This window comes from Parasteatoda tepidariorum, chromosome 10 (genome assembly GCF_982258835.1).
Source record: "Parasteatoda tepidariorum strain Cologne lab strain chromosome 10, Ptep-v5.0, whole genome shotgun sequence".
Lineage (NCBI taxonomy): Eukaryota > Metazoa > Arthropoda > Arachnida > Araneae > Theridiidae > Parasteatoda > Parasteatoda tepidariorum.
In genome coordinates this window covers 98,436,423-98,463,189 of record NC_141764.1, presented here as the reverse complement: position 1 = coordinate 98,463,189, position 26,767 = coordinate 98,436,423, and the positions used below count along the sequence as shown (strand labels likewise).

General features: G+C 28.7%; 2 protein-coding genes across 2 annotated transcripts in view; one reads left to right on the top strand and one right to left on the bottom strand.

Moving 5' to 3' along the window:
* The window catches only part of LOC147803139 (uncharacterized), a 141,654-nt gene extending 115,425 nt beyond the window's left edge, over nt 1–26,229 (top strand). Inside the window, exon 2 of the mRNA XM_087153459.1 lies at nt 25,894–26,229. The gene's annotated coding sequence lies outside the window, so the exon portion shown is untranslated. The remainder of the gene's footprint in view (nt 1–25,893) is intronic.
* Nucleotides 781–26,767, bottom strand: part of LOC107439451 (uncharacterized) — a 117,204-nt gene continuing 91,217 nt past the window's right edge. Inside the window, exons 2-5 of the mRNA XM_071184325.2 lie at nt 24,476–24,602; nt 15,355–15,497; nt 10,135–10,276; nt 781–4,286 (exon numbers count right to left, since the gene is read on the bottom strand). Coding sequence (XP_071040426.2) covers nt 4,010–4,286; nt 10,135–10,276; nt 15,355–15,497; nt 24,476–24,602 — 689 coding nt within the window. The 3' untranslated portion in view covers nt 781–4,009. The remainder of the gene's footprint in view (nt 4,287–10,134; nt 10,277–15,354; nt 15,498–24,475; nt 24,603–26,767) is intronic.

The window sequence follows — 26,767 nt, the reverse complement described above, 5'->3', positions numbered from 1 at the left end:
TGCACATTAATTAATTAGCATATTTGAAGTCACTATCTAGAACCATTAAGATTGAGTCCTAGAACGTGAAGATCCGATCATTAGAACAAAACTTATGTGGTCGGATTTTATTTTTTCAAAATTTTTTTGCGCACTGTATACTTGTTCACAGTTGTACACTTTTTTTTCACGCACTGCTTCGTTGACAAAAACAGTTTAGACAAAAAAGTTTACTATCTTAAGGAATCGCATCATAAACTGACATGTATTATCTTCTTCCTGCCACTCCTTATTTAGCAGAGAAGAGGGGACGCTTAATATTCAATCGAATGAATTATAAAAATTCCTGGAGAAAAAAAAATTCGAATCAAACTTGTTTTCAGCTATGTAAAGAGAGGCAGAAAAGACAATGAAATAAAATTATTGTAATAAAAAAATAAACAGAAGAATTTACTAATAAAGAAAATTTAACATTAAGTTTTTAATCCAAAATAAATTAAATATGTAATATAACAAGCGAATTATAAAATCAAACCAAATCAATAAAAAGCATTGTTATCTAGCACATTAATAAATTGATAATAAAGTAGTTTGTTTACCATTTTTCTTAGCTAGTCGTCCCCAAATGTTATTGAATAAACAATAAATACTGATATACAGCACAGATTAAATCGATTTTTTTCCTTTTCTTTTGCTATTTCGTTTTGTTTCAAGCGAAATGTCATAATTGCATGTAAATGAGATATAATTGACTATTTTCATCCTTTAAAATTCGAAATTTTTTTAAAAATCAAAATATAATGTATTTAAGTCCTATTACAGGTGAAAACTTTGAATTTGCTAACAAAATAATTCGATTATGTTAATATCAATTTTACTTATGTTTTTATTTTCAGAATTGAATATTAGTTAGCGTCACCATATGTAAATCATGGCATTTGTTCAGGTCACGATTCAGCAGCAAATCACATTCGACACACACGCGTGACGTCACTGGCTGGTATCCAATTAAATCTGATTCAAAAATTTATTCAGCGTGACAATAAACGAAGCATTTTCGACGTAACGTTAATGAGCTATGCACAACCACGTGATTACCTACAATCATGTGATTTCAGCGGTATTTTACTTCTTGAGTTGCAAGTACCCAATTGCATGATTTTAGAAACCATGTAAATATCCTGTATTTGGGCAATCAAGTATTTTTTAATATTGTATTTTCCCTTTTCAATGATATTTATCATCCATCATGATTTTATGGATGCATGTTATGCTAATGATTCATATAATGTTTAGGGTTTTCAAGTTCTTCGCATTTTAAAAGTAATTATGATGTGTTGGTGGCACTAACAAATCGGAATTAATTAGAATTTACGAAAATAAATCTTACGAATTCTACATTTTCTACCAATAATATTTTGAAATTAAATTTTTTTTTTGTTCTAAGTTTTATTTATATGAAATTAAAAATATAACAAAAGTAAAAATAAATTATAGCTTGTAATTCAGTTTTAAGTTTTTTTTCTAATGAATACATCGTATTAAATTAAAAGAATAATATGCAATTGTTAACAAAGCCAAACATTTGTGATTGAATTTTTTTAAATATTATTTACGTTGTGCGTTTTTATTTAAATCTTAATTTTAATTTTTGGCCTTTAAATATTTTTCAAATAAATTAGTACTCATTAAAAACTGTCAATTATACTCTCTAATTCTTTGTTTCTAATATTTATCCTCAGTGAAAGTCTATAAATTTTGTAAAAACGTGTTTGTTAAATTGTACTTATTTAATTTACTTATAATTTTTTTCCAATTGTATTAATATAATCAGTGAGTTCTGTGACATACAGCATCGTAGAACACACTCCAAATTACTTCAACTAACAAATAATAATGCCCGATTTATTATTTTTAGAAATTTCCGACTAACGCTTATTATTTTCAGAAACTGGCTCTACCTATCTTATTCAATAAATTTTCATTTGGACTTTCATTAAATTTAAAATAATTCTCTACCACGAAACAAAACACTTAAGATAAAAATATAAACAAATAATAATGTCTGATTCATTATTTTTAGAAATCTCAATAAATTTTCATTTGAATTTTCATCATAATGAAATGATTACAATGAAAATTCAGTTTGCATACATTTCAATAATATGCATTTTCAATAACAAATAAAACCTTATAGAAAAAAAAAGTTTAGTATTAAATAATTTGTTTGCATAAATAGAGAAACGAGTATTTATCCAATTTATAGCGTTAAATTTGAATTATCTTTGATGTTTGTGAAGTTTTTAATTTGTAATAATCTTTGTCTCTTTATAGATAGAAAACGTGTATCAGGGTTTAGCGATTTTCCCATTTTCTACACTTTTTAACTATGATTTCAGTCAATTTCGTTTTCCCCTTGTCAGTATATTCCAACTTCTTACCATGTATGGCAACGTTACTTTTAAAAAGTAACGAGTAAAAGTACAAGTATTTTTAAAAAAAGTAACGAGTAAAAAGTAAAAAGTTCTTATTTTCAAAAGTAACGAGTAAAAAGTACAAGTAAAAGTACAAGTACTAAACAAAAAAAGTAACGATTTAAAAGTACGTTTCTAGGAAATCGAAAATTCAAAGTAACCTAAAATTTTATTGAATAATATTCTTATGTTCTTTGATGTTTCTGCAAAATTGTTGTTATTTATTTAATTATTTTTAATTTTGAAAGTTATGGACATTAATTTATTTTTAAATTCGGAAGAATATTATAATATAATTTTATAATATAATCGTATAATATAATCGTATAATATAATTTTAAAATCAAATATAATTTTAATATCAAACTTTTTATGGATTTGCACGAAAAACAAATTTTATCTATTGATTTTAATTTTTAGTTTATTATTTCTATTTATTCAAATTACCATTGATTTAAAATTGTTTTACTCTATAGAAACGCGTTTTAAAAGCACAAACATAAACAAAGCAAACACGGGGTTTCAGATAGCTTTGTGATCTTTGAGCTAGTGAAAAATAATTGAATATGCAGTATAAGTTGAAACAGAACAGTCTACAGTTTTATTTGTAACAATGGCTAATGCTGAAGTCATGCGAGAAAATCTTTTTCCGAACATTTCTGCCTAACGGAATAATTAAAATTTGTAAACGAATTTTAGTATCAGCGGCTAAATTAATACCTTCAAGTTTTCAAGAGTTAAAAAAGTAATTATAATAGTTTTTAATAGCAGAAATAGTTCTGAAGTTCTTAGAGATTTGACTGGGCGTTGTTTGACAGGGTCAGGCATAAACATAATTTTAGTTCACTATGATAGTTGCAGTCAAAAAAAGATCAAAAGAGCCGTCTTTTCCCTTTCAGGAATGACAATTTTAAAAGGTCAAGGTATTTAAAAGCTATGTTAGCTGTGAATGCATGTATGTTGCACATTAATTTTATAAATTAAAAAGACATAAAAATTTTTTTTAGAACGCTTACCGAGTTTTAGAAAAAAGTAACGATTTCATTCGACGTTTCCGTTGCAAATACTTGTACTTTTTCCCTAAAAAAGTAACGAAAGTACAAGCAAAAGTACTAAATTTAAAAAGTAGCGAAGTACAAGTAAAAGTACGTACTTTTTACTTGCACCGGCGGTACAAGTAACGGAAGTAAAAGTACTGCCATATATGCTTCTTACTGAAATGTCCTGTCGAGGGGAAAAAATTTTCTGACACTATGGTAAGGGAGATGGAAAATGGGGAAATCGCGTAAACCTGACGCACCGAATCTATTAACAAAGAATATAACATACGGCGTTAATTTTAACAATTCAAAGTGTTCTCGACTGGCTCCGTGTTACAGAACTTGCACAGTTAAAAAAAGAAATATTTCTTTCATGTATTTACAAAAAAATCTTCATTATTTATTTTTACTATAACGATTTCCCTCTAAACTTCTAGAATTCATCAAAATGCTTTCAATCTAATCTAGAAATATCGTCTCAAAATTTCCTTTTTAAAGATCAGTAGCTCTTTAAGGTCAGTGATGCTTTTTTAATCTGTAATTGATTAAGTGAAGATTTTTTAGAGTCAGTATCACCAGTATCATCAGCACCATCAAATAACATGAATGTCGAAAGTGTGGGGAAGATGAAGCAACTCCGCATGCGTCAGTTGCGTATGTGTAATGTGCGCAATGCTCGTGTATGAGGGGACTCGATATGCGGTCCAAATGTTGTTGCAGAAATCGTGCTGCATCATGTCCACAATCTTGACTTACATGAAGGTACTTGCAAGACACAAATTCGTCGAATGCACTGAAAGATATAGAGTATAGAAGGGTATAGTTATATACAGATATAGTATCTATGTAATAATAGTTATGTTATCTAAAAATAGCAATGAAACCCATCCAAACCAAAATGTTGCCAACATCTTTCTAACCTGACTCCCTCAGACTATCTGTAATTCTCTCCTACTGCATATGTCCCGCAGCGGACTGATCTTTAAGACACGGTTTTCAGCAGATCACCGAAGTCAAGCATCACTGGCTGCGGTCAGTGTGCGGGTGGGTGACCACTTGGATCAGTCTGCGTTGGGAGTGAGGGCGTGCGGTATGGGTCCTCGTTAAACTGTTCTACCGTAAAGTGCTGAACTTCGCGTGCAGGTAGTCGGACTACCGAAGAGGGGATGCCAGCCCCTCTGCAGAGGATCAGAATTGTGATGGCATGTCTTCGGATCATCCTCTGGGATGTTTCCCAGACCGTCGCCAATACCCCATTGTACAGCTTTAGTGAGACGTAAATGAACTACAACTACAAACCCTACTGCACAGTCAGAATTCAATGATCCACATGAATACTTCATTTGCATTCCACCAGCTCATCAAAACACCACAAAGTTCAAGTTAAAGATGAATGGGAAAAGGTGTTTAATGTAGTTCAGTTCGATACTCCCAACAGCCTTGGCTGTAACAAAACAGGTGAAACTGTCATCACAATATATCATTTCTACTCGTCATTATAATTATTGAAAAAAGTCTTTTCTCCGTGTCTGCCTCTTTCCTAATATTATTTTTTGTTTTTAATGCAACAAATGATGCCTTTTCTAAAAAGAATGGTTGGGTATTTGCCCCTAAATGTTTAGATCAGAGAAACCAGATAGTAGTGCATTTACACCTACATGTATTGATTAGCAAAGAGTGATAGGGGATTTACCCCTAATTGTATACATCAGCAAAAAATAGATGGCAGTGTAGTTAAATCTAAATGACGATCAGAAAAGAAGAGTGGTAGGTCATTTACCTCTAAATATATAATGCATACCTGCCAATTTTTAATCCTTTCAAGGATGATATTCCCCAGTGGTAGTAAAATGAAATGTAAATTACAATTTTAGGCAGAAACATTTGCTGTATTATGAACAAGCTTAAGCGGATTACAAAAAAACTTGAACTGGAGTAGAAAACAGAGTGCCTGTCCGCGAAGCGGACAATTGACTCCTTCATCTGAGGTGATGCCCGTGGGCACCTGTAATGATGTCGATTGAGAGAAGGGTAGAGTGGCGAGCGAAAACGCAGAGGCGGAAGTCACAAATTAGTTTAAACTAAGAGTGAAGAGTCTTAATATATGGTGGTTACTAAGTAGTAAGAGTGGCAATATAAAAGTTAGGTAAAAGGAATTGCAAGAACAGTATTACATATTAATGTATATGCTTAATTTTTTTAAAAATAGAGGTGAATTAAAAATATTATAAATTAAGTTTATAAATGCAAGGAATATATAGAAAGCATACATTTTACTACCACTTTAAATATAGAAATAAAATTTTACGCCAAATGCGTAAAAGTTGATTATTAATGGATCAGAATCTAAAGGATGCTGGATATGAGGGAAATCTCGGCATTAAGCGCTTCTAACCGATTCGTCAATTCTGTTGAGATATAAAACTAAAAGGTCATATGTGATTCAGAAGTTCTAAGCTTGAAGTAGTATCAAAAGTAGGTATTGCATTTATATTTAAATGTATAGATCAGAAAAACAAAGTGGTACAGTATTTACCCCGAAATGTATAGATCAGAAGAAAAAAAAAGAGTTATAGGGCATTTACCCCTGAATGTTTAGTTCTGTCGAATACTTTCATTACAAAGTTTGTATCTGCATGCCCTTGCTCTTTTGCTCCATATATGATGTGTTTTTTATGCCACTTCTCTACCACTTTCTTTTATAAAAAAGACCCATTTGAATTACTGAAAATCAAGGAAATGTATCGTTGCAAAAACATCAAAATGCGATTATCAGTATTAATATAATAGGTCAGATCAAAATTGCAATCATTCTGCACATGCCCGCAATCATTCCAAATACTTGAATTGCAAAAATAACATGCATACTTGCCAACTTTTACGCATTTGGCGTAAAATTTTATTTCTATATTTAAAGTGGTAGTAAAATGTTTGCTTTCTATATATTCCTTGTATTTAAAAACTAAATTTATAATCTTTTTGATCACCACTATTTTTAAAAATATTAAGTATATATAATGACACGGAATACAGTTAAGGTAGTCCGACGACGCTATCTCAAAGCAAATGTATGCTTCTGCCTAAAAATGTAATTAACATTCAATTTTACTACCAGTGGGGAAAATCATGCTCGAAGGGATTAAAAGTTGGCAGGTATGCATATGTGGCTCGTGAGTAAGTTTTGAGCAAGCAATGGCTTGCAAACGTTGAGTTGAGCTCTCAGTTTGACGGTAGGAAAATGAATGATAAACTATTTTTATTCAACATTTCCTTAATCCGCGGCGATAAGGAAAAAAAACCAATAAGGATTGACAAAAATGAGTAAGGTTTCTTTAATAGTTGTAAATATATTTGCTTACATATGATATTGCTTTCAGATAATATTGGTGTACATACAATATTGCATACATGTCTGTAGTTGTAGTTAAAATTATTTTAAACTAATTTTATTAAATCAAGAAATAAATATCAAACCATAACGCCGCTACCGCTTAAATAAAAATAAGTTCGTTAGAAATTGATAGCTAAATTTGAAAATCAAGTTGTGCTATAAAGACTTCAGAATTTTCAAAATTAGAATTGAAAAACTATAAAAATGATATTTAATAAGATGTATCCATATTCTTGCAGTCACTTTTTTTTTTATCTAAATCATCCCTCGACGAAATGAAATTTTACCTTCGTCGAGGTCAATGATGTGAAAAATACCTGTATAAAGTAAGATGCTTGCTCTTTTATTAATTGGAGATTTTTCCAGTTTTTATTAACACTTTAATTTTGAAAATTATCGTACGGACATGATTTTGTTATTTTCTATTATGAATTCTCATAGGGTGCACATCAATTTTCGTTTCAACCTAGTATCTTCTAAATAATAAAGTTACTATCAGTCTTATCTTATGGACATGTTTTGAAAAGATAGTTTTTACACTTTATTAATTATAATCAGGGGTTGAAATGCCCAAAACAAATTTTGGTAGATAGGATGCGTCGGGTGACCAATAATGTAAGAAGTGGTAAAATTTCAATTCATTTTTTATTTATTTAATTTATATAACTATTAAATTCTAACTACCTCCATAACATAAATTGTAAATTATTCATATTTAAAAATCAAAGCATTTCCATCATCCTCTTACAATAGTTATCTGAAAAAAATTTGCAAAAAAATGTGACTAATTTTGGTTATTATTAATCACCAACTTTTGCATTAATAAGTAACCTGTGTAGGGCATGTGGGATATTTTTCGCGAATTTGTAAGGGAAATGAGATATTATGACTACACCCGTATTACCTATTTAAGTTATTCATGCACGATGTATTATTTAAAAGTTTAATATCTTGTTAGATATAAAAATAACTTAATTTTCAGATTTTAATATTTCAAAGGGCACTGTAATTAGAGTTATAATTAGCTTCTTCATTAAATGTGCTTGGTTTTAATTTAACAATGAATATTATTTTGTAAGAAAAAACGGTAGTTAGAAAACAAAATGATTTAGATATTGCCGTATAAATTAAAATAACAAAATTATGAAAAAAATATAATTTTGTTATTACATTAGCAGCCACCTTGTACGCTCTTTGGTACAAGTTCTTCTAGCGTTAGTTAAATTAATGTTCAAATGTATTTACCATTCTTCGTTTAGTAAGTCCAATTTAACCCTTTGCGTACATTTGACGAGTGAGACTCGCCATGCATTTATTACCAATAAATAAAAAAGCGGTGCTTACTGCCATGTTTTTAACTTGGTTGTTTCCTCATAGTTGGGAATTTAAATAAACCAGATCCAAAGGGTTAAATTTATTTTCCACACTACTTTATAAAATATTATGAAAAAATCGTAGTAGTTGGCAGCCTTGCATGAACATTTTAAATCTAGTACCTAGCTGAAATCAATTCAGAAAGCTTTTAAATTTTTGAAAATGTAACAAACGTTTCAAAAATATATTATATTGTAACAAAGGTTCCATGTTTGTGTATTCATTAGCTTTAGTGATTATAGGAATCATACCATGCGAGTCATAAGCTATAAAACGGCGTTATGATAATTATTTACCGGACTGTTTCCATGGAAACCTTAATCGAGAGACTGAGATGTTCTTTCTGATGAAGAATATACGAGATGGAATTGAGATATTCTTAATTTTATGTTGGAAGATCTGTGCTTACAGAGATACGAGGGACTGAAAATTTAAAAAGTGGCAGAAAATTCATTTTTATTTATTTAATTCATTAAAATATTCAATCGTAACTACCATTATGACTTACTTTGAAATTATTCATATTTAAAGTGAAAAAACATCTTGCATTTACTTTTGAAAGAAGACTGAAAAGAATAGGCTAGAAAAAGACACTAAATTTAATCTCGTTCATTAGATGTTTGCTATTTATTAATCATTACTTTTCACGTTGTTAGTCGCCGTGACATCCATGTGCTTGAATAAGTGCACGTATCTATTCGTCATTTGTGTTTTTTTTTCTTTATCAGTAAATAAATTATCTTTGAACTCGTTCAGTAGTCTTACGCATTAAATGAACCCATCATTAAAACAGATCACAACAATATGTATTTTTTTTTTATAGACTTGTATACTTTTCTAAACTCAAGATATACCTTTCACGTAAATTCTTTTGCTTCAACAAAGTATCGCCTCCAAATGTGTCGTATTAGTTAAATTAGATAAAAGGCAGCATATCCATTAGTTATTTTTCATAGCTGAATTTAAAAACTACCTATATTTCACATCGGTCTCTCAAGTCAAGTTTGAAAAATTCATTCGTTTTTTTTTTCTTCTCTCTATTCAAACAGAGTCGTTCGAGATGCTCTTACCGTGATGGATAGAGGTTGTTCGTTTTTTCAGTTGATATATTGCGGACAAGAAATTGATCTCTGGAGAACTATGTCGAGTGAATGAGAAAGGTGAGTGAACAAACCGGTGACGTATGGGAGAAAGAAGTCATAGTTCTTTCAACTTTGTTCTCCTGCATCACTTTTCAAACGGAATTTTTTGTTTGTTTGCTCTATAGAAGATCGTCAATTTAAAATCAACGTTTCCTAAGAAAGCAAGAAAACATTTTCAGAAATGTTACTTTACTGATGAATTTGTAGAGATGGCTGGCTTTTACCTCATAGTTTAATAAGGAAAACATTTAATCACATTTCTGTATAAAATATGTGCATACCTGCCAACTTTCATGTTGATTTTTTTTTTTTATTTATTTATTTACGCTGGTGTTCCTTTAGTCAACACTTAAACACACTTTCATAGAAAGCAATGGGCCTACTATGCTGTATATGTTTAAATTATTTAAACGTAATGAGATAGTCACAAAATCATTGTAAATCACTTTCATTTAATTAAGAATAAAGTGTCAATGTTTAAAACTTGATACCGTATTAAATATAATTTTTTTTCTTTTTTTAAACAGAAAAAGCAAAATAGTAATCTAAAGAAAGGAATCGTCAAGAGTTACCTCTCCATTATCAACTAAGTTAATCCGAAATGACTGTAGTCAATCTGTACTTCATATTAAAAACAATGATAGAATTAAGTGAAATAAACTGCCCAACAGAAACCTATCGAATGCTGGAACTCAAAGTTTTGAAGCACCAAAGACTCGAGAGAATATACTCACCAGCAGGACTCTCTGAGTTTTTCGTCGATATTCTGTCTCTGATTGACATTTTCTGAGAGTTCCATCAAATATCGATATTTTGGAGCGCATTTATCTTCCGCCAGAGATACATTCTTAAAGCACGGGGCATGCCTCAGATACGCTATGGAATAGAACACACTCTAGTAAATTACGAACGTTCACAGATACTATCAGTTTAAAAATTTATTTTCATTAGATTTTTAAATTGAAATATTTATAAAATTCTGTTTATAAAATTCTATTTATAAAGTTCCGCTGTTCTTTTTGTTGTTGTTGCAAAACTAGTGTCCTACATGACTAAAAAGCTTGCAGAATTTCGTTTATTTTCATACATATAAGGTACGTTAAAGTGTGTAATTCAGTTATTTCATCAGTCGATTCAAAATCTGGAAAATCCATTTTCCTCTACAAGTTACAGTTTTTATGAAATTTAATATTATAGCCAGAACCAAGAGTTTTTAGAATTCACTTAAGTGTTTCCCTCTTCTCTGGCACGTTGGACGTGGCAAGAAGTCGACAATATATTTCAGTTTATGATGCGATAAGTTACGGTTTAGAGTTATTTTCAAAGGAGCATACAGGTGTATATAATGTGTTATCGTTAAAGTGTAAAATTCAGTTATAACAAGGTATTTCATGAAACAACTAGACAAATCAGTTAAAGTATATAATAGATGAAAAATTTAGTACTTTATCTAGTTATTCTATGGAATAACTAATAATAGACCGTTAAAGTGAAAAATAAACCTTTCTCAAAGTTATTTCATAAATTAATTGATCATAAATAGCTAAAATCTCTCAAAAAATAAATGTTAACCCTATTACGGTTAATTAATTGATAAATAATTATGAAAAGCAGATGATATAATTTATTATTGCTGGTATTAATAACTACGTTTAAAAGCAACGGAATGAAGCTTAAAAACACACACGTCATTGCAAAGCAGCGGTTCGAAACTCTCTAAAAGCAGTTAGAACCGGTTCCAAGAATTTTCGAGTGCCGTATTTCATACTTTAACGATCAAGTAATTCTATAGGACACCTAATTAAACCATAGAATTCAATAATTTTACTTACTTTAACTGACGCATCTAGATATTTCATGAAATACCTAGTTATTCTATAAAATAACAGATACAGTAACATACAACTTTAGCAGTAACATATTATATGTTTTAACGTGAAATCAAGAGAATGTCGACTTTCACCGGTGAATGTTAACAATCACATAGTTGCTTTGATGAATGTCCAAAATATTTATTATATCCGATTTTATATTAATTTATTTGTTGATATTATTATAATTATTCGATATTTTAATATCTGCTGAGAATAGATTAGGAGAAATATCAGTGCTCGGAGTACCTGTTAAATGCATACTGGTCAGTGGCACCTGGCCTTAAAAAGATTGATGTAGGGCATACCGGGCAACTGTATACCGGGCAGTAGCACTTAACTAGACCTAGTATATGTTTCTGAAATTTACCAAAACGAACTATGTGATTGTCAACATTCACCGGTGGAAGTCAACAACCACCCATTTCTGTAACATACATACTTTAAAAGCATCAACGCAAGGTGACAAATTTAAGTAAACAACAATCATGCACATAACAAAAAATTAATTATCATTAGAACTTTTTTTTATTCTAAGTATGACATGCTGGCATCTCTGTGTATGTATTACAAAAACTAAATAAACGACAGAAATAAATATATGTTTACTGTTAATTTAAAAACAATCTAGAATCTCTTTTTGCTACCAGTTCTTTCGTTTTTCTAAAAAAAGATACAGCTCTATTTAAATTTTAAAAAGTGAACCAAATTGCATAATACTTCTTCTTTGTATCTCTGTGTAAAAGCTTGCGCATTCAACAAAGACGATAAAACTAAGAAATTAATTGCCTGATAAGAAATTTCTCCAAATTTTACTTGAGTCCAATTTTTTTCTTCTTTTTTTTGAGAATTCACTTCGCCATGTTTCCAACTTTTTAAATCTTGTTATTCGAAAGTATGTTCAGTTTCACAGAAACAATAGCTGAGTAGGTGCACAGCGCATATAATAAAAATAAACGAAACTTCCCGAATAACTTTATATCTAATGATCGGATTTTCACGTATAAGGACTCAATCGTTCATGAAAGTGACCTCAAATATGCTAATTTACTAGTACAGACAATATTTTAGATTGTGAAATTTGGCACACTTAATTCCTTTAATAAACATAGCTTTTTTCGATGGGTTTGGATTCCTGACCTTCGAAATAGGGAGGGGGTAGCCACAGTCTGGAATTTGTAAGGTACCCGTACTTTTACAGCATTTTAATGTAACGAAAACGGTCAAATAGTTTCTGAGAAATCGAATTTTAAAAAAAATCGAACAATTAAAATTGGATTTCCAAGGAACTATATGACCGATTTTATTCAAATTTTATATTTTGCTGTATAAAATTACATCCCTTAAAATGATGTAAAAATGTGCACACTTGGTGGAGGTCCAGTTTGTTTATTTAGAGAAAATACGCTTTTGTGTTTAATATCGTAACTTAAAATATAGTCAACACTAATTAATTACCATATTTAAGGTCACCCTCGAGAACAATCAAGATTGAGAGTTATTACGTAAAAACCCGATCATTAGATCAAAAGTTATTTGGAGTCTTTAAATTTTTTTTGCATATTGTTAACAAATATTGTTTTGTATAGTGTTTTCGCATCTTTTAAAAATTAAAATTTAAAAAAAAAACTCCCATTAAAATGGGCAAGTGAGCGTTAAAGAACAAAATAAAAATTGAAAATCATGAATTATTGCATTAAAAGATAACATCATTAATTAATTTTTTTTCTGAATTAATTATATTTTTAAAATGCATTAATAAATGCTGATGCGTAATTTTTTGCATAAAATAATGACTTAAAAAATTAAGTTTTAAAAAGACAATAATTAAGGAAATACAATTTTCAGTTTTCTCTCAAGCAGAAGCTTTGTGATTAAAATTATTTCTTTAAATGTTCATTTTTAAAGAAATGATCTCAAAGATTAAAAAAGAAAATATGTGAGACGATGACATTTTATAATTAAAAATTTGAAAGCTGAAGTAATCTTCTTATAGAATCGAATGTTTCTTCGAATCTTTTATGTTTTCATTATTGTATAGAAAAAAGAGATTTTTTTAATTCATTCATTTTGCAAAGCATAAAAAGTTAATTATTATATACATACTTAAATGAAAAGTATTTGATAGGAAAAGGAATAAATTTTTATACCAAACTATTCTTTTGAAATAAGTCCTTTATTATAATGATTACTTATCATTGAATATAATACTTACTTCGAGTGCTTCGTAATTAAAATATAATATAAAAAAATTTCCGCTAATTCGGAACGAAAGAAATGCATCATCTTTAAGAATTGCTTCAGTGTTAAATACAAACTATCTTACTAATATGTAATAATCAATTGATGGGTTAGCATATTAATTGATTATAGAATCAAACTAATTAGATATATCATAATTATTTTTAAAGTTGTAAAACGACTAACGTTTTTAGAAGTAATAACAAATATTTTACATTACCTGATTTTTTCGATTTTACATTACCTGAAAAATCGAATTTTATGAGAGCGAAACCTAGCTGCGGGTTAACCCTCTTGCTGCAATTTTTTTTTATCAAAGAAGATTCAAAAATTTTTTTAATTTTATTTATTTATTGTTTTACATATTTGAAATCTACATATATTTAAGAGTTAAAATGCACAAAAAATGTTTCTGAAAGGGTGTTTTTTTCTAATGTAGATTTAGATCCTAAAAAATACTTTGTCGGAAAATTAAAATTGAATAGTCACATAAAATCAAAAATTTGAAAATTTATTTTATGAAACGCAATGGAATCAATTTAAAATATGAATTGAAATTTTAAAAAAAATCAAGCGTGTGTTTTATTTAATTGAGATCATGGAACTTTGTTATACCACTAGAAAATTCTTTCAGTATTTTGGTTAAAAACCATTTATTATTTTTTAAAGAAAAAATAAATAAATAAATAAAATACACCCTTTTGATTTTCTTAAAATTTTAAAACTATAACATTTGACAGTATGAGTAAAATATTGAGTTCAAGAATCTTGTGATGAGAAAAAAAATCTTCAAAAAGTTTTCTTGGTTAAAATCCATTTTTTTTTTAAATTTTTCAATAATCAAAAATAAATAAATATCAACGTAAATGTTTTTTTATTTAAAAATAAATAAATAATGTGGAAATAACTTAATATATAACTGGGGTCACATAATTTAAACACTAATCTCAGATTAGAAATCTCCCCAGTGTTAGTATATCGCTTGTCAATATTTTCGAACTTTTATAAGATTCTAGTTAAGAATAAATTAGTTAAGCCTTTGTTTTGATCTATCGCTTAAAACATGATCTTTTCTTTAGAAACGTAAAAAATATTTTTTATTTTTCATAGATATCTGTTAATTCTTTATTTACGGCTTCTAAACTAAAAATGTTAACAAAGTTTATAACACACGTGGTTGCCGATAAATTGCGGAATACTAATTCGATGACGTAGTCATCCACGATTATTCTTCAGTTTACCTGATATAATAACTGAAAATTAGTTGAATATTCAAGAGCCATTATTTTGAAAATCAGACAAAAATCTAAAATTTTGATAGTTGCATTTTTTGACAAACTTGATATTTTTTTATATTGAAGTCAGTTAAGTAAAACTTTTATTGTGCAAGTTTGAGCTCCTAAAATTTTTTCCTCATCTGGAAAAAAAATTCAAAGTTCAAGGTATTTCTTAGTGAAATATATGAATATTTTAAGGGACTTTTTTCTAAACAAAGCAAAAATACCCCAAAATTTTGTTTTGCTGTATTACTAGTACACCGCTCCCTAGTTATGCACACGCACTCGTTTACATGAGGCATTATCGCTTTTCAGAGTTATGCTCTATCAAAGTTAGTGAAATAGTGAGTTTCTGGCGTTTTTCCGCCCTGAAAATCCTTGTTAAACAATTGCTCCTCAAAAATTGTTTTACTGAACATTAAAGTTAACTATCAAGACAAACTCTGTGATCCAGCACTTTTCTGGGTTATTGATGCTTTTCGTACATCATTTCGTACATCATTTCTTTGAATAACCACCTTAAAAAGAAAAGAAAGTAAGTGCAACTTTGAAAGTTTAATATTACCGTCTTGTATGGGTCCTGGTACACAAAGTTCTAGGAGAACTTGTCGAGCACCAGCTACAACATGATTGAATACTTTTCTTTGGGTAGGAGAGAAACAATGTTTCATGTGTTCATCCACACACAATACACTATCTTTAAGTGTACTGTAAAGAAAGAAAAAAGAACATTAAAACAATCGCAAAAATCAAACGAAAGGACATAAAAAAAAATGCTTAAATATAAAATCAGTCACACGAGGAAAAAAATGACGTTATCAGATTTCCCGTCGTCCCGGTAGATACAATTTACAATCCAGCGGCCTTTAACAACTCGGCTGTAGTTGGTCGCAATTATAACGCAAGCCTTTATTTCTTTTAAAATTATTTACCTGGAACTAAAAAAAGAGACAAGTATTAAGTTATTTTTTTTTATTTATTTAAAAAATTGCCAAGCAGAAGAAAGCTGCAGGGCCGGAATATCTCGCTTGCCCCGATAGCAGAAATTCTCCAGCACACAGATTATTAGAGATTCTGCAGAATATTTTGGTTATCTATAGATATAGAATATAGATAATAATACTAAAATATAATAAAAATAAAATAATACTAAAATATGATAATAATAAAATAATACTAAAATATAATAATAATAAAATAAAATAATAATAAAATATAATAATAAAAAAATAATAATAAAATATAATAATAATAATAAAATAATATTAAAATATAATAATAATAAAATAATACTAAAATATAATAATAATAAAATAATATTAAAATACAATAATAATAAAATAATACTAAAATATAATAATAATAAAATAATACTAAAATATAATAATAATAAAATAATACAAAAATATAATAATAATAAAATAATAATAAAATATAATAATAATGATAAAATAATACTAAAATATAATAATAATAAAATAATACTAAAATACAATAATAATAAAATAATACAAAAATATAATAATAATAAAATAATTATGAAATATAATAATAATAAAATAATACTAAAATATAATAATAATAAAATAATACTAAAGTATAATAATAATAAAATAATACAAAAATGTAATAATAATAAAATAATAATAAAATATAATAATAATGATAAAATAATATTAATATATAATAATAATAAAATAATACTAAAATATAATAATAATAAAATAATATTAAAATATGATAATAATAAAATAATACTAAAATATGATAATAATAAAATAATACTAAAATAATAATAAAAAAATAAAAGTTGAAAAAGAGTACAAAAATAGTAAAAGAAGAAAATTGTAATTGTGTTATTGCGATCACTGGTTACCCATTGGTCAAAATGTTTCTTTTTCTTCCTTAATAGACTTTCATAAACAAAAATTGTCATTGGTTGCAAAAACTGCATCATTCGATTTGTCCTCTTATCGTTGTTCTTCGGTTTTCAATTGTAGTCATTTTACATTTCTTAAGACGTCACAAAATTCTTTTCCTCCTTCAAAATTCATGTTTACATCACATAAAATCACCGCCAAGATAGTAATTATAAATAAGTAAATCACACAAGGAATATTAAAAAATATGGTTCGAATGATGAAATTCTCTTTCATTCACAACTCAAGAAGTATTTTTGAGATTTCTCTGGTCCCATATCTCAAAAATAAACTCACCAATTTAATGCATAGCAAAATTAAAAGTAAAAAAAAAGAATTCTAAAAAAAAAAAAAAAAAATCAAACAGCAATGGTCGCCATAACAACGCATGCAATGACGACGCATGCTCACTGTTTACTCTTACTCTTGAACACGGTTGAAAAGTGTGATGATATCCAAATAAGGTGCGCACGCCATCAAACGCAAAACAACACCCATTTTACCAATGGGTAATAATAATAAAATATAATAATAATATTTGAAATTAAATTGTAACTGATAGAACACATCAATTAAATCAAAATAGAAAGATGTTACAGCTTTTCATATCACTACATTAAAATTAATGAGGTAAATTAAGGATTTAAAAAAATTATAATCCTCCTATAAATTTTTCATGCAATATATGAAAATAAGCATGCAAATACTGACAGATATATTTAAGCAATATAGAACATTTAAAAATCACAAATGTGGACTAATTAAATGTTAACGGTATTTTCAAATTTCAATTATGACACAATTTTATCTAGCGCTATTATGATAATTAAATTAGCTAAATAAAAAATACTTTTAAAATATAATAAGATAATTTTAAAACTGCTCTGGATGTTTTATTTCTTTGCAAGGTGGAAATGGAGAACCTTTTATGGAAGCATTGAATGCATCATAATGTATATAAAAATGCAGAATTTTTCATCATATAATTATGAAGAATAAACTAAGTATTAAATTTCTTTATTTAATACACTAGCTGGAAAAATGTTTCCAAAATATCATGCAGGAATACAGGTAGCTCCCTAATGTCTGGATCTCTTCTTTCAATTTTTGTTATAATTATAAAAGTGGTGTCCAATTATAGTAAAATGACTAATAACCAATATAAATAAACATTGTATTCCACTTATCCCATATGTTAAATTATTTTAAAGCTCTCTTAATACACACCTTCTTATTTTACGGTTAAAAATTTATTCAATTATCTATATATTTTAAATATTACGTACCGTAAACCGGGGCGAGTCTACCCATCCAGGGGCGAGTCTACCCATTTTAGTTTTATTTAATTTTCACTATTTTAAATTGCAAATAAAAAAAATTTTACCGACGGAGGACTTAGTTCAGACTCTAAGAAAGATGGCGCTGTAGTAGTTTGATCCGTTTTTATTTATTTGGTGTCTTTTTAACCGACCTGTTCAAACGTCTTTTGAGAGATTTGTATTGAAAATCAGCAAACTTTTAGTTGGTGCTCCGTAAGTATATTATTATTATTAATATTTTCACTTTGGTTAAGTGATAAACTTATCTAAGACTAAGATTACATTAATTTTATATGAAAAAAAACAAAAAGAATGTAAGTTTTGCTGTTGTAAACAAAAAGCCAGAATTCGCGGGGCGAGTCTACCCATTCGTATTTAGTTTTAATAAAGCATAATAATATAATTTAGAACTTTGTTTATATTAAAATTAAGTCATTTTAAATGAATTTGAGTATATTATTTTAATTCTGCGTTGATAAATTTATCATTAATAAGAAAATTTATAGATTAAATATAAATGTAAATATAAAATATCTTTATTTTACCTATTTTTTCAATTTTTATATTACAAAATTAACTTTTTTTATTTAATGCAAGTTAAATAAATTATTATTTATTATTACAGATGGTTCGAAATTATATTCGCAAAACAAATGGATTTAAATGTTCCAAAAAAATGCCATGATTTTGTTAATAATCTTTAATTATTATTATTTATTAATTATTTAATTGAAAATTTATATTAATTTTAATTTAGTTTTATCAACAATAATCAGAAAAAAATGTTATTTTATAATGTTAATGATTATAAAAACAAAACTGTGATCAAAATGTGATAATCGATCAAATACTCAATTTGTGTTATTTTATGAATAAAAGAATGGAATATATAATTAAGTTATGAATTTTACTTCATAAATATCCTATATAGTAACTAAAATAACAATTTAATAGTAAAATTTGATTATTTACAATGTTAACATTCATTTTAGTAGAATAGGTAGACTCGCCCCATACGAGAGATTTGTCAGCAGTTCTATAAAAATATACAGTAACAGCGTAACTGTTAATATTTTCTAAAATCGATTTCACAGCTTTAAAGAGGGATAAATAGCGATTCCGAAACACCTATTAAAAGTCTTTTTTCTTTAATATTTGCAAAAGTTTGACCACTTGAAAGTTGACAAACTGAAAAAATTTACGGTAATATCTAATTAATGAAAAAATTAAGAACGAAATAAAATTATTTATGTTTTAAATAATAACAATATATGAACATTAGATTTATTAAAAATTAGTTTATAAAAGAAAGTTATTGTCAGTGAGTTTAGAAAACTAACATTATGAGTTAAATTTAAAATTGTATTATAAAACAATTTAAAATCTTAATGTTGAACTTAATGGTTCATTTTCTAAAAAAACTATAACTGTAAGACTTTACAATTCATATAGTAGATTGAAATAGTAAATTGAATAAAATGGTCAATATTAATTTTTATTTTAATTTAATTAATAAAATATTAAATTCAAAAAGTATTAAAAACTTATCAAATTGAATTAAAGACTCCAATTAAAGTAAATAAGTATTTTGTAACAATTCATTACACTTTTTTGTTAAAATAACAGGCTCTTTAAAGCAGTTAAAATTTGTTTTAAAGCAAGGAAGTTATAAAATGTATAAGAATGCATTCATATATTCACCGTCTATATTAAAATAACAAACCCTCCCGGAAGTCTTAAGGTTCTCTTCTGACGTCATAGCATTGATGTGACTATTTCTTTTTTTGACGTTCCGGATTTGTTTGTATATACTCGGAATACTCAGTTGTTCTGAATTTAACTTTTGTGCCATTTTTTGCGAAAAAATGTGTTCTTCGTAAAATATCAGATGAAGATATGAAAAAAATATCAGATGAAAATATGAAGAAAAAAAGTACTTTTCAGAATTATCCTATATTACTTGATATTTGAGATGAGGATTTACGCATTTTAGTTCATACCAGCAGAAATTCTTCCACCTGAATCTTCTACCGGAAGTTGAAACAACCTCTACAAATACTGCCCCTTAACTTAGAGAACATGAAACACGGTTGGGAGTAGATCAAAAAATACCACTCATCTACAATTCATAATTGAAGGGTTTTCCCCCCTCTGCGAAACTTTAAAAAATAAAAATATTATGAATGTTTAGTCTAAAAATCAACAACAGTATGGAAAACATTAAAGATAATAAAAACGCCATTATTTTATTCTAGGCTTCCTTTAAAAGGTAGACTACGCGTATAATGTTCTGATTTAAGTTCTCCCCATGCAAACATTAACTTCCCAACTAGGATCACGATTTGCTTAACTTGTTGCTACATCGTTCGGAATGTTTTTCTCCCCCTACGAACTTATCCCAAACTTTTTCCTCTGCTTTAACTAAGCTATTCTAACAAAACCAAAAAAAAAATATTTTCATTCTTCTGCCGCTTCTTTCAGACAACGCTGCCGAAGATATCTAGCCATTTTCTTCTTTCAATAGAACGCTCGTGGCAGCAGAGCTTGTTTGTTATTCATGAAAGTAAGTTCGAGTCCTAAATGACCGGCTTCAAGGATTTTCTGGGTCGCCCTAAGCCTCTTCTCTAACTTTCTCCTAACGTGTTAGAGAGTAATCTACATTCCCAAAGTAGTTCTTTTTTTTTTCCACGAAGCCCAACAACAACGCGATAAGGGTTTTATTTTCCCCGTAAGAACACTTTGGGAATCTTTCCTCTGTGAAAATTTGATTTATTTGCTAGCTTTATGTGTTTTTGAAGGAGGATAGATCGAGGGAGGTGTGTTTGGTCAAAAAACAATCTGCATATAATTAGTTTGCAATTGCTAGTTTGGAATTGTTATAGTTTAGGGCAAGTTTAATCAAGCGCGTAAGTTATGCAAAATGAGTTGGAAGCAAAACTTAATTTCAGAGAGTGTAAGTTTCTTTGTTCTTTCCACAGTCAAGCACTGTAAAAATATTTTTTTTAAGTACTTTGTTCAAAAAGCTATACTTATATTTCTTTTTTTCTTTCCTTTTTTTAAAAAAAGATCGTTTTGGTTTTTAGTGTATAAAGAGCAATACCATTTAAAAAGCACTTTTTGACTTTAAAAGTGAAATGCTATGTTAAAATACAGCAACCAAAAATATTAAATCAATATGCCAAATGTCAGAGTACGAATTTCAGGAATCAAGGTTTGAGTAAGAGCGGCGAGTCGGAAATCACAAGTTCGAAAAATCACTGGAAGAAGAATAAAGACTAAATAGATTCAGAGGGGGAAGTTTTAAGCTCTAAAAAAAAGGGTGTTTCTTTCTTTTCTTGACTTTTTATTTCATTATTTTCAAGTTTATTTCGACCATTTTGAAATTATTTAAAGATAAGTTTACATATTAATTGTAAGTGTATTAGAAGGTCTTCTTTATGTATATTCAGGGTTATCCGGGGATATATATATATAAATACAAAAATAAATAAATACAAAAAGGACAAAAAGAAAAAAAACACGAAGAAAATTAAGAAAAACAATAAGTTTTGTTTACTGCGAATAAGCTGCAAGTAAATAGAACTCATAAAATAAGTTTCAAATGTAGAGAAAACATGGAAAAAATTACAAAACAATGAAAAAAGGGGAAAAAGAAAAGTAATAATAATAAAAAAATGAAACCGAAAAAAATTAATAAAAATCCGGAAAATAAAAAATATACTGTTTTCATCAGCTTACACGATTATTTCCGCAAAAAGGAGTGCTTTTTATAATATCAATATAGCCAAAGCAAAATATATCAATACAATAGTGAGAGGAACACTAAAAAAAATATTTACAAAAAATTTACAGGAAATAAAATAGAACACATTAAGTAAAAATATCACGTAAAAACAGAACGAGAGAGAAAACGAAATCTATAAAGCGAGTAGCGAATTCAATTGAACTTACATGAGCGGGAAATTTTTCAAGAATGATTTAAAATATTTTCGTAACAAGATAGCCAGATTGCGAAATACGAAACCAAAACCGCAAATTAAGGTAAAAGCGTAAATAGAGGGGTTTTGTATTAAAGAGTGTTCTTACTACAGTGCTGAAGTGCGTTTGATTTGTTAGTTATCAAGGATGGGCCCGAAAACGGATGTGCGCAAGGTAATAATATTATATATATATACTGCATAATTTTTAATTATTTTTAATAATTTATTTATTATTAAGAAGGTTGACATTTAATTAGACTATTTTATTGATTTTAGAAAATTAACTCTTATTTAAGAAACGAAAAAAGAAGAGAGTGAAAGAAACAAGAATTGCCCGTTTTGCACAAATTTTTGCCCACGAATTTGCCCGAAATGGATTTGCACATTTTAAAAATATATAAATTGATAAAGAAGTTTTTAGTAAATTTATTTATAATGATATACAATTAACTCAATGATTTAACATAGAATTTAATTACTTTAGTTGGGTATCCATTGCTTTTTATCAAATTTTGAAAGAGTTTGTCTACTTGTTTTTTTGGATAAATAAACATTACATCTTCTTTTAGTTCTACTCCTTTGATTAAAAATGGTATTTAAGTATATTTTTTTAGAAACATTAGAATTCCAAGTAAAGTTTATTTAGATTAAAATTAAAATCATTTCTTTTTTCGTATAAATCAACAAAGCCGATATTTTCTTCTGTTTTAATGTCCAAATCCAAAAAATTAAAATTAATATTATCATCATGAAGCACGATTAATTCCTCGGATTCGATTATGCTCAGAACAAACTCAACGTGGATGACATCACCCTATAAGTTAGTTCACATTATGTTGCTTATTTTAAAAATATTGCTCATTATCTTTAAAAATTTGTATTTCAGGACAATCCACATTCCGAATTCAAAGATCTATGCAGATAATAAAAAGAAGAATGTATTTTAAATATAAAAATTTTGATGTGCAGCACCTTCACCGCAGAATCTGTACGACAGCAGCATAGCGGGCTCATTAAAATTGCAGTCAGTAAAGGATAAGAAGCTTAGAATAAATTCCAGTCGCTTTTTATATATCTATATACTTACATGGAGGAAACTAAAGAAAGCAAATTTTAAGTCCCCACTTTAAGATTCTATTTGTAAAGTAGGGTATTGTTAAAAGTTTCCAAAAAATCTGGAACATGCGGATCAATTTGCTGTCTTCAAAGCTATATGAAAGTAAAATCCCTTATGCAGATTGCTTGAATATTCTTCGAAATACTTCAGAACAAAAAATCAATTTTAACTTAATGTAACGGAGAAAGATTCCAGAAAGACTTTTCTGGAGAAAAAAATGAATAATTGTGTCCGTAATGAATGCATCTCATGTTAAGAATTTTTCCTGGAAACTTTTTATTTTCTGGAAGTATCTAATGGAAATCCGATTGCTTTAAACGTGTTATTTTTTTTTTTATAATTAATTCTTCCATTAGACTTCATGCGATTGGGCATAAGCAGTAACGTAAAAGTGATTAAACGGGACTCATAAATCCGTAATTAATAAAGAACGTACGCTAATTTACTGTCTATCTCGCTAGCTAAATGAAAAGTCCTCTTTTTCTTTTTTCTAAGGCAGCCACCGGACAGTCAATCTAATTTCAATCTTCTTCGGCAATTTCTAATCAATCTGATACTTTTACTTTTAATAAAAATCAGCGTATTTTTCAATAGAATAATTACGAAACGGGTGCCGAGGTGGCTCAGGGGATAGAGGGCTGGCCTCTCAATGGGGTGAACCGGCTGATTCAAATTCCGCATCCGGTTCGCACCGACCGCGGGGCTAACGTAAAATATCCGCAGTGGTAAACGGATCATGGGTTAGAGTCCCCTTACCACCAGGATAACAGTGAGAGATTTTCATGGTTTTTCTCTCTATGTAACACAATTGCGGATCAGTTCCATCAAAAAGTCTTCCACAAAGGCAAATTTCTCCCAATACTTAATCCAGGAGTTTCCTTGTCTTCTAGATTGGGTTCAAAATTACAGCGATACGGAGTTGAACATTGGTAGTCGTCAACTGAAAGTTCGGTCGGTTGTAATAAAATAAAATTAGGAAAATGGGCAAAGTACTACTCCACCAGATTGAATTTGCTTATTGTGAAAGCAATAAATATTTTAAACGGTTTTTTACAATAAAGCAAATCTTAATTCATTGTTAACTGCCTGCACTAAATAGTTATTATATATATATATACACGTTTATATCCGCTTAAGCGGATATAATCGTGTGGGCTGATGAAAGATTATATCTTTTATTTTCCGGATTTTTAAAAAAAAAATTTATCCTTTTTTTCCCCCCAGTTGTTTGTTATTTTTTATTGTTATTATTTTTCTTTTCCCCCTTTTTTTCATATGTCTGTAATTTTCCTTTGTTTTATCTTCATTTTGAACTTATATACATATATATTTAAAGAAATTATGGACTCACCTGCAAAGAGCGAGAAGCTCATGTTTTTTAGCCGCAAACGCTAAGTCGTTACTCTGTGTCTGCAGCGATACCAAACATCTGTTCAGTTCCATCAACGTGCATTGTGGCTCAGGTGTAGAGGAGTGCACTGAAAAAAACAAAGAACGTTAAAGTTTTTAATCTGGAATGTTACAAACATCTTATGCTTTATTTACAGATAAGACGCGACCAGCGAAGATTGAAAAACGAAAAGAAAAAAAAAACGGAGAAAAGGAGTCAAAATCTCTTACGTTAAGTTCTAAAAATTTGGGTATTTCTCCTGACATGTGTTTATTAGCTGAAAAAGAAAATTCTGCACCCGCAAATGTTAGCAAAATACGCAACACACTGTAAATAATGGATACTCAAATTTCTCGAAACTTGACGAAACCGTTTCCTGGTATATGATCCGAAAGAACATTTCGTCATAGTGACGAAATAATAATCGTCTATTCTTCGAGGGTACGATTTTCGTCAACAACAACAAAAAAAAAAGCATTTCATCATTCTAGTTTTGATCATCTAGTCTTCCTTCTAATTTCGTCATTCAAGTTAACAATTACCCACAATGAAGGGCGATTATGTTCCGGATTGAAGAAGAATTTTCGTCATTTAATTGAGAGTTTCGTACCAAATCACATAATTTCGTGACGAAATGATTCTCAAAATTAACGAAATACAGCTCAAGGATTGTGGAATCGTCAAAAGTGAGCGTTTTATTTTTAAAAGTGTAGAGAAAAACTTTCACACTGCATGACCTTTCATACCAATAATGCCTTGCTTGAAACTGCTACGAAAAAAAAGAGGAGAATATTTTAATTAGAATTCGTGGAATAGATTTAATTGCAAAAGAAGCATAACATCATGAAAGTTGCTTTTATCAAATAGTACACTAAATTTTTCAAAAATATCGCCAAGGATGATTTTTCTTCTGTGTTACATAAATATGCTGACAAGTCATTTAGTGCAGCTGTTGTTGCTCCCAGAATCATTAATAACTTAGAGGTACTTCAAATGAACAAATTATCTAAAATTTGGAACGAAACTATGACAAAAAATATTTCATTAAGTGAAACTGATTTATGTGTAAGCAATAGGCAGCTAAAACGGTGGCTGCAGCATAATTACCCTCTGTTTGCCAAAGCAACGAAGTGTTTCTGAACTTATTTTAAACAGCAATGTTTCAGATAAATCAGTTTTTCTAGATTTAAATGAAACTAAATGAACAGAAACAGAAGATATGCCAATTTATGTATGAAAATGACTCAAGATTATGATAACGAGGCAAAAGGATTTATATATAAATCAGCTTTAATTTTGCGCAAAAAATCTTGCAGTCCCCGTCTTTAAATTATTGTTTGCCCCCAACTGCTAATAATTTAAAGCCCCGAATATTTAAGAAAAAAAGTCAACAAAAAAGTTGTGATCTCCTTATTAGTATCATTGGTTACCCATTGATCAAATGCTTTTTCTTTCTGGATTGACGCCGTTTAAACATTTCAAATCATGGGTTGCACAAAACTGTCTTCCATTGATGATTGTCGTCGGATTGATTTTCATATACTGGCTATGTACGTGTTTCAAGATGTCACAAAATACTTTTCTTTTTTCAGCATTCATATTTATATTAGAATCACCATCAAGCCAGTAATTATACGTTAATAAAAAGAATATAAAAATACTTTAAATTATTAATATGTAAATACATTAAAAATGCCTGCTAGTGGAAAGAAAAACAGCAGCAGTCGTCATAGCAACGCATGCAATGACGACGCATGCGCACTGTTTACTATTACTCTTGAACGCAGTTGAAAAGTGTGTGAACGCCATCAAATCCAATCCAAGACCCATTTTGCCATTGGATAAAAAAATAATTCTTTCGTTGGTTTTTAACTACATTGGTTGGGGTATAGGAGAAACAGATGATACTGAATTTTCAGTTTTGTAAAAGCATTTGATAGTACAAAGATTAAAAATTTTTTTAATCACTCGGAATAAAATTTATTTGGCATCAGCTGAACAAACAAAATATTTTTAAGGAATGGTCTTCTGTAGATCCTACTCAGTTAAAAGGTCTAACGCTGACGCTTGGACTAGAGTGCAATATCATAAGCCGTGTAAATAGCAATTTGCTACTTAAAGATGTGCCTGAACTGTATTCAAAACATGATACAAGAATGCTAACTGTATGCGGAAAATGCTGTTTCAAGTTGTTTTGAAAATGAAGAGCATGGACTCAGATGTTTTTTTATTTCTTACCTTTTGTATAGTAAA